General features: G+C 46.4%; 1 protein-coding gene across 1 annotated transcript; it reads left to right on the forward strand.

Moving 5' to 3' along the window:
- Window positions 1–543: 543 nt before the first annotated feature.
- LOC9646782 lies at window positions 544–1,013 on the forward strand. Its single transcript, XM_024663834.1, has 2 exons — window positions 544–602; window positions 655–1,013. Exons 1-2 carry the CDS (start codon window positions 561–563, stop codon window positions 1,006–1,008), a joined length of 396 nt encoding a protein of 131 aa, XP_024519602.1. The 5' UTR covers window positions 544–560; the 3' UTR covers window positions 1,009–1,013.
- The last annotated feature ends 7,880 nt before the right edge of the window (window positions 1,014–8,893 follow it).

Raw genomic sequence — 8,893 nt, forward strand, 5'->3', positions numbered from 1 at the left:
TTGCAGAGAGCAGCCATCAGTCTTTTCGGCGGACTAAGACATTCTTCCCATCCCTCCCTACGGCTACAGATGACGACCTAGAAGAGCTCTCCTCTGCAGCGATGCATAAACAGGTTAGTAAGCATGAATTTTATCTTCAACTTTTAGTTCTAATAATTGATTTTCAGGTTCGCCCTCTATCCCCAACGGCCAGTGTTGGGGAAGTTGCTATTCTCATTGGGGATTACACACAGCTTTTAGATGCTACTAGTCGGGAGCTCTACATGCTTGATCGGTGGATCCATGGTTTGGGTCAGCTCACACCTTATGGGAAGATCGATTTCATCTTTTTTGATCTTCCCGATGGGATGGCACCACCACAGGGGGATACTCCGTCATGGAATGTGTTGCAGGCCCAACACATTTCCCAAGCCTTAAAGGTTGCGAGCAGCTTCATGACATACGAGGGTGTGGTTGTCATGATCCTTCCTCGCTCTCTAATGTGGGAAGGCCTTCTCGCACACTTGGCTGACAACGATGATGGATTTGTTGAGTTTTCATCTGGCTGCCTTCTTTCGAGTATGGCGGTGGACACAAAAGGCACTAGCAGGCAGACGCGAAAGGTGTGTGACTTCTTTATCTATAAATTAACTCTATTCTATTTTTTTTTTCCAGATTTATTCCTGGAACTACCATGCTCTATGCCACATTGGGAACCGGCGTAATGCCACACGAGCTGACGAGCGTGCTGCTCTTGCTTTACCAGGATATGACAGCTCTACAGACATCATCCCAAATGTGATTGACTCGGACGTTCTTCACCCAGCGTTCCCTGGTTATCGACATCGTTCGGTCACGGCCATGCAAATCTTGTTGGAGTTATTTTGTCCGCCAAAGGGGATTGTGCTTGATGCTACAGCAGGATTTGGATCAATGGTGCAGGCAGCAAAAGAGACAGGCCGAGCGGTTTTTGCACTTGAGAAGGAGGGTGCCTTTGAGGACATTCTTAGGAGATTTTGCGACAGGTGATGTTAGTGCTTGAAATAATCTATAATATTTATTCTCAAATGTTTCTATTTTATTAGGTCTACACTTATCACACACAGTGTTTCAGTCCACACGCTTGATCTTGATGATATGGATGATCATATGGACCAAAGTCAATTCCACTTACCTATTTATGCTGAACGTATGGCACAACATTACATACAACACGAGCCTATAGTGAAGGAGCATTCCACTATACCCATTTCTACTTTTCTGGATATGGAAGCAGAAGAAGATTGAATATATTCTGATTTTAATATAAATTATATTGTTTAATATATTATTTTCTTTTTTTGTAGACTAAAAGATTAGTTCATGTCGAACCAATAATCTACATGAGCTTATGGAATACCTTAAACACCTAGATTTTATGTTAAAAATTCTTGGTTCAGGACGAACTAAGGTAGTGCCATTAAACTTTCGCTAGTTAGGGGATTGTATTGACTTCCGTTGACTTTCGTTGACTTTCATTGACTTGAGCTCAGCTCGTGAGCTCAGCTCAAAAACTACCCAGCCCCGTTCAGTTCCATCCATGCCTTAGCAAGTATTCACAGGGATGAACCTACCCAATAACTTAGGGAGTGGTTCTTCAATCTGGGCATGGTCACCTTATAATCCCACACACCGATAGGCCTTGATATGCCCATCACTAAGCTTGCCAAAATCCCATTTTTGGCTTTGTTTAAATTGGGTAAACGGATTCCTCCCGTCTCCACAACCTTGGACGTTTGGATGGCATATCCTATCCATCATTCGCAAGGGATTTAGTCCCTTGGGCCTTATTTATTGCCCTCGTGACACTAAACACCACCTTTTGGTGTTCCAGAGTGTTTGGGTGTCCTAATGATGATCTCTTTGACAATGAGCATTTCCTTTTTCGACATTGACTCTCTATATCGCAACATAAACAATTTATCCCTCGTAAGGGTATATCTAACTTCCTTATGCCATTAAGAAGTCTTGGGTAGCTACTTTTTACCCGTTTAACCAATTATCTTGCACCGCTTGCTTAGTTGCCCCATAGTTGTCAAGTCCTACAACTCATTGCTTGGTGCTTCCACACCTCCATCATTATCTAGGTCACCACACTCCAACCACATGCCTTCCAACTTAGGCTATGCCATTCCCTTGGCAAGGGGTTCTCATGAACCCATCAACATAACTTCAAGGTATCTCACTTTGGCACATTTGGTATCTCCACACCAATGGCTCCACAAGCCTACCTCTATGACACTTCTTACTTGTGTCTAGGTCTTTGCCAAGATTAAAGCAATCATTTTTCATGCCAACTACTGCACCATAATGTTCACACACAACTCTATGCCGAAATTGCTTTTTTTTTGGGGAACACCTTTCCCACGACTTTAGTATAGCACATTCTGCCATCGATGAGATACCCTTTGTTCTCATCCTTGGATCTTATGATCCCCCCCCCCCCCCATCTTTTATGGGGTACAACATACCTTAGTTCAAATGCTTCCATCAATCCTTTAGGATTATTCCTTGACTCTATTTGAGTCATCCAGCTTTTTGGACTTTGTCATCCAACGACCCATGAGGTCCTACCTTTGAGGTGCCAACTCACTGGAATACAACTTCTTGTATTCAAGTCCTACTCACAAGGACCATCTTTGCAAGTATTACTCCGACACTTGATTTGTTCTCTTGGGGCAACCTTTTGCCCCTTATGACCACTTGTCTATGTGATGAGAATACCAACTCATCTTTTGAGTACACCCCCAACTCTTTGGGTTTTCCAGCATTTATTAAAGGTAGCTCTGGCTACCATTTCAAGGACTTGTATCCTTCTCCGTATTTGACCTCCCGTGGTCATTCCTTCTAGTCTCACATTCACGAGCACCAACCTCAACTATATGAGGATAATTTTGTGACTCCTTTATTGCTTTGGAGTCTCTATCTTTCCTGTGATCCCAACTATAGTTGTTTACCACAACTACATTAGTCAGTTGGCTACGTCAAACACTCATCTGGATCTCATCCTCAACTCTTTGAGGAAACCCTTATACTGTTCCCAAGATCCCAAAGTCATTCCCTTACTGGCCCCTTTTCTACCCACCACATCGTACCCAAGTTCACGCATGAACTTGAGTGGAGAGCCATGTCCTCTCAACATGCTACTCCTCAAGGATAGGCCCACTCCTAGGACCTTCTGATGCCAATATCAATGGTGATATACTTGAGCACCAATAAAAGTCGGACTATGGAACAGCTCCGATACCAAGTTGTAAGTGATGAAATTTTCTATTCTACTTTAGTCACTTAACCGCACCTCCAACCACTTGGAGGAGTCTCATTCACAACCTCCATAAGTCCCATTTAGGACTTGGGGCTTGTTATCCCTAAGAATGGCATCTATGCCACTCAACCTTTGCACTTGGCACAAGTGCTCCACGTGTCTGATCCCATGACTGACACCCCAAGATACCACTAACATATCAGCCCGTTACGCTAGACCATCCCCATTCACCTTGGTCACATCAGTGGTCCAACACCACCTGCATTACAATCCCATCTCTCCAAGACTGGGCCATCCGTCCATGAGTGGTCATCCCTGATCCACTCCTTAGCATCCTTAGGATGCCCATAGACATGGGAAATAGCCTTCCCCAATATCTCCTTTCCAATCCACACCAAGTCCCTTCCTGTCCATGGCTATGTTCGCCAACACTGCCACTAGATCGAGGCCCATAGGCTCGACCTCTAAGTCCCACTGTCCTTTGGGACCTCCTCACTATGTGACCATATCCATGGTCACTGCACTAGAGGGTTGCTCCTCTTCCTTTTCACCGTCTGGGACTTTGGGAAAACATTTCGGAACACCGTGACGCGAGCCTCGTGGGTACTCTCCCCGCCTTCTGCCTTTGGGTGCTCTAGCTGTGGGCTTAGAGTGAGGTTCCATTGAGCCACACCAAGTATCCAAGTAGGTAGTGCCACCCACACTTGGACTAAGAGCATCGGCCAGTCGATCTCCCAGGGGAACTAGAGCCGGCTCTTGAACACTTCACTAAGCTACCTCGCTTGTCAATCCGTGTTCACTCTAGTCTTGGACTTCCCAATGGGCACCTCATCACCCAACACTGGGTACAGCCCTCCTGGGCCAAACTAGCCTTTCCTGGCCAAATTCGCTCCACTACAGTCCTCCCCCTACTATACTTTTGGAGCTCACCAAAAGCTGGGAGACAAACGCTTTGGGCTTTCACCCTCTTAGACTCGAACTCAGACTCGGACTTAGACTCAGACTCAGACTCGGACTCGGACTCGGGCTCGGGCTTGGTCTCGGCCTCAGCCTCGGTCTCGGTCTCGGTTTCGGTCTCAGTCTCGGTCCCGGTCTCGGTCCCGACCTCGGACTCCATCTCGAGTCCTTCTCGGACTCCATCTCGGATTCCATCTCGGGTCCATCTCGGACTCCATCTCGGGTCCATCTCAGACTCCATCTTGGGTCCATCTCGGACTCCATCTCGGGTCCATCTCGAACTCCATCTCAGGTCCATCTCGAACTCCATCTCAGGTCCATCTCGGACTCCGTCTCGGGTCCATCTCAGACTCCACCTCGGCCTCCAACTCGTGTCCATCTTGGACTCTTCCATGTGTCATGTGTTGGTCCTTTTGGAGCCCTTTTTGGAGCCTCGCTTATTGCTTGTTTCGTGCTTATTCCTCGAGCACTTTGTTGGGAGTTCCACTCCCGCTCTTGACCTTTCAAGTCGGAGCTTTCATTCCAAACATGTTACGCTCGTTTGGCTTTCACTTTGGCCACTACCATGTGGCACCCTTTCGGCTCCACTTTGGGGCCTAGGGATTTTGTGTCTCACATGGTGGATGCATTAATTACTCAAGTTTTATTCCACTATCATGATCGTCCAAAGGCTGGTCATTTTGGGGGGAAGAAGACATATGAGTTGATTAAGTGCAACTTTTATTGGAGGAATATAAAGGTTGATTGGAGGAATATAAAGGTTGATATCCTCAAGTATTATAAATTATACAAGCTTTGTCAATGAAGCTCTATTTCGTTAAAGTGGGAATTGTCATTATCCCACTTGTAAAATAAGGTTTCCAAACCTTTATATAGTATATAAATATAACAAAATTCAACTGCATTGAGGCACATGCCATTTTATTTTAAACAAGGAAATGTCTACTCAATCACTTCTCCTCCCCTTGCCACTGCTTCACCTCTCTCTTCTCCTTGTCATCGTCGTCCAATTTCTTTCCATCCTTTTAATATTGGCTCAGTTGCTCCGAGTCTAGGTGGAGCCCAAGTCCCCATTCAATCTTTACTTTCCCCTTATTAATAAAACAACTTCGCAGACTTCCAATAACATGCTGTAACACTTCTAGTATAATGCAAATCCTCTCAAAGAATTGTCTTTTAATATTAATACAATGGCATGGAACCCCATGCCATAATAAGTTACATTTTTAAATAAATACATGCCATCTCAGACTGTTATTTTTTGCCTCCAACGCCTATACAATAATCTTGGAATTTCATCACTCTCCACACTATCAGGATTTAAACCCAATAGTAATGCCATCTCTTCTCTAATACGTCCACGCTCATGTTCAGTGGTCGAAGAACCCATCCGGTTGAGCAGATTATGGAGATGCGGATAGTGCTTGGCTAGACAATATACATGCCATAAATGATGACTGGTGTTTGTCCGATCAAATGGCTTCTGATATACCATTCCATCTGCCATTTGGTTGATTTTTGCAGCCACCTCCTGGACTGGCCGGTTCTCTATCACCATCGCTTCAAGCCGTTTTGCAAGGTCCCCCAGAACATACGGTTTCTTCTCCCTAGTTTCCATACTGCAAGAGATGGGGTGCACTGCATATGTGTGCGTGTTCATTGCAGTTTTAATCGGCGAGTCATCGATGATGAGGATTTCACTTGACCTAGCAGTCCGGTTCATCACTACAGCCTCTGGCTTGACGAAGATGGGCTTGCTACCCCTCACATGGACCATAGTCAAGCAATCCTCCTGCGTTAGGAGAAAGTCAAATGGTAATATTACTCACGTCTAATCGTGCATCATCTGTAGCAACGTTAATGCATTGTGGCGCATCATGGATGTCCAAACTCCCAATTGCAAATTGAACCCGGCCCTCTGTTTTAAGTGTCGCATGGTCATTATTAGATCCCGCAGTTTCTCCCGTGTGATTAATGTGAATCTGTCTTTTTTGACCAACTTGCGACTGCAGGCTTTGGAGGGTGCAGTGACATTCGAGGACGAGCCACGCTCATGGGAGAAAAGGACACCGTTCAGATCAAAAACGATACAGTACTTTCGCCGTGACTCTGAAATGAAATGCGTCAGCATAAAAAATGGTACAAGTCAATTTTACCATCTACAATATTAGCGAATGGTGCTCCCGATGGTCGTTCAGAGGTTTTGGTCGAGGAAACGTGAAGGGCGGAAATACTCTCCTCTGCAATGTGGGGTCAATCGCATCCGATGGCGTGTGGGCACATGCCATTTCAGCTGTAGACTCTGGTACAACTGGCTCAACAGTGGCATGGGGTGGTTCCGATGGCATGTGATCACACGCCATTTCAGCTGGTGCCTCCGTTGGCAAAGTGGACATGACCGAACAGGCAGCAGGGGCGGTGTAGGGAGGTTCCAACGGCGCGTAGTCAGACGATTGGGCACACGTTGAGTCCGTTGGAAATGAGGATACGACCGGCTCGGCGGCTGGGGCGGCCTCATGCGGGTCCAATGGCGCCTGGTCACCGTCAGTTGGATACGTGGACAAGATTGACTCAGTGGTATGGGCAGCATCAAGTGGAGCGTGGTCAGCTTGCTTGGCGTTGATATGGATAGTAGCCTCCACTAGCTCTGATGACTCTTGCAGGCAAGTAGAGTCCACTGGCATATGCATGTCCAAATATCTCCCTTCGATTGAGATGGTATCCTCCCTACTGGCTACTAAAAACAAACTCATTAGCACATTGAATCGACTATACTGTATTTACCATCAACTGCTATTGGGCGCATTGCTGATTCTGAAGGATTGGACATACGTTTCGACCCTTGCTTGGCACTATCCTTCCTCGACACGAAAGGCTAGAGTTTGTATCTTAATTCAACTGAATAATCTCTACTTACCATTTCTTCTGCGACCTACATGGACAATGTTAGAAATGGTAAAAGGTTAGGAATGGATGTACTATTATTTACCTGATGGTTTGTCTTGTATGACCTTCCTCCGCTGCTCTTTGGCCACCTCAGGCTGGCCATCGTCGTCATCATCGTCATCGTCGTTATTGTGATCGTCACCATTGTGAGGACCATCCAAGTCCTCTTCATCCTCCTCTTCTTCGTCCTCCTCTTCTTTGTCCTCCTCTTCGTCCTTCTGCTCTTCCTGCTCATTATCTTTCTCTGGCTCCTCATCCCCCTCCTGCATTTCTTCCATAGGCTGCTTAGGCTGGATGGCTTGTTTTTCCAGGACCATCTTGGGAAAATCATCTGGCCGAGTCTCCATCTCAAAATACAAGACATCCATAGCCTATTTCAGTGCTTGACCTAGGACCGTATCCTCACCCGACTGTCTTAACATGGTTTCTGCACGTTCTTGCACCCTTCGAAGACGACGAGATGAGAAAAACGTGGCCCTGACTTGAAAAGCATCCCTCATCCATTGTACCTCTCCATTGAGATTGGGGAAGGGGAGTCCACCATAGGAATCTGAGTCAGGAGGTGGTGACTGGCTCCTTTCACTCAGCCCTTGATCTGCAATGAATGGCATGAGCACACACGCCATAACCGCGAGGCATTACCTATCATCTTTTCGTTGCCCTTCTTCCTTTTCGAATCAAACGCCTCTGATCCCGACGACTGTCCAACGTGCTTTCGCTTTTTATGACCACTGTCAGTTTGAGCTTGACTGGTGCTTGCCTGTTTTGCCTTTGAAGAAGTGTCTCCTGCAAGGAATGGCATGAGACCACACGCCATTGCAAATATAATTTGTACCTCCTTTTTTCCTATTGCTTGTCTGTTTGTCCTTCTTCGACGCGCCACCAGTGCGCTTTTCAGTCCTCGTGTCTGAATATTCACAACGATCTATAATCAAAATGGCGTGAGGCCTCACGTGACCTTACCTTGTGCAGGTTGTGAGCTCGGCCCAACATGGGTATCTTCAACAGTAGCTGTTAACGCCGTTTCAGCATCTGGGGGTGGCCACGCTCCTGCATACAGAGCTTGTGAGATAACATTTAAACTTAAAGTGCGTACTCACCAGGTTCGCAGAGAAGATACTGTTTTTCTTTGGCAACTGTAATTATATGCTCCATTGAAGTCACCTCTTCAATGGAGTTTGTCACTGCAACACACGGGACACCCTTGAGTAGTGCGGCTCGAAAGAATAGTCTGCCGCAGTTGTACTCGACAACGCATTTGCCCTTGGTGTCACCCGCTATTGCGTTGAAGACCCAGCTGAGCATTTCCCATGCTGCACCTGGAGCTTTCTTTGGATTCGAAAGCTCCATAGCCGTCTTCAGTTCCTTAGGCACGGGTAAATTGACCTCCCTCAGATCAATTCGATCGGCCTTGTCGAACGAAGCTGGGAAGTCACTCCAGTCCCACTCTGCTACAGGACCAATAACAAGGGCGAGTGTGAAGATGCGAACATTCGTCGGTATCTTCTTCTTAGCCATTATCCCATGTATCTCCCGCATCTCCTTGCCTTTCAACCGAGCCTTCACCTCGTTCAAGGCCTTCCAGAACTTGTGATAGGATTCGGAGTCGTAGATCATATAGTGGACTGAAGATTCCACCTCCGCAAGTCCCACCATTAAGTCAATGATGGAGCTGACTTCGTCTGCATGAGTGATCTCCTCGTTTGT

This window comes from Selaginella moellendorffii, unplaced genomic scaffold, assembly GCF_000143415.4.
Source record: "Selaginella moellendorffii unplaced genomic scaffold, v1.0 SELMOscaffold_103, whole genome shotgun sequence".
NCBI lineage: Eukaryota > Viridiplantae > Streptophyta > Lycopodiopsida > Selaginellales > Selaginellaceae > Selaginella > Selaginella moellendorffii.

Bases quoted from the DNA above. Each gene is read 5' to 3' on its own strand.
- LOC9646782 (XM_024663834.1), top strand. From the start codon at position 561: ATGGCGGTGGACACAAAAGGCACTAGCAGGCAGACGCGAAAG. The intron at 603-654 runs GTGTGTGACTTC...TTTTTTTTCCAG, and splicing joins CTAGCAGGCAGACGCGAAAG to ATTTATTCCTGGAACTACCA.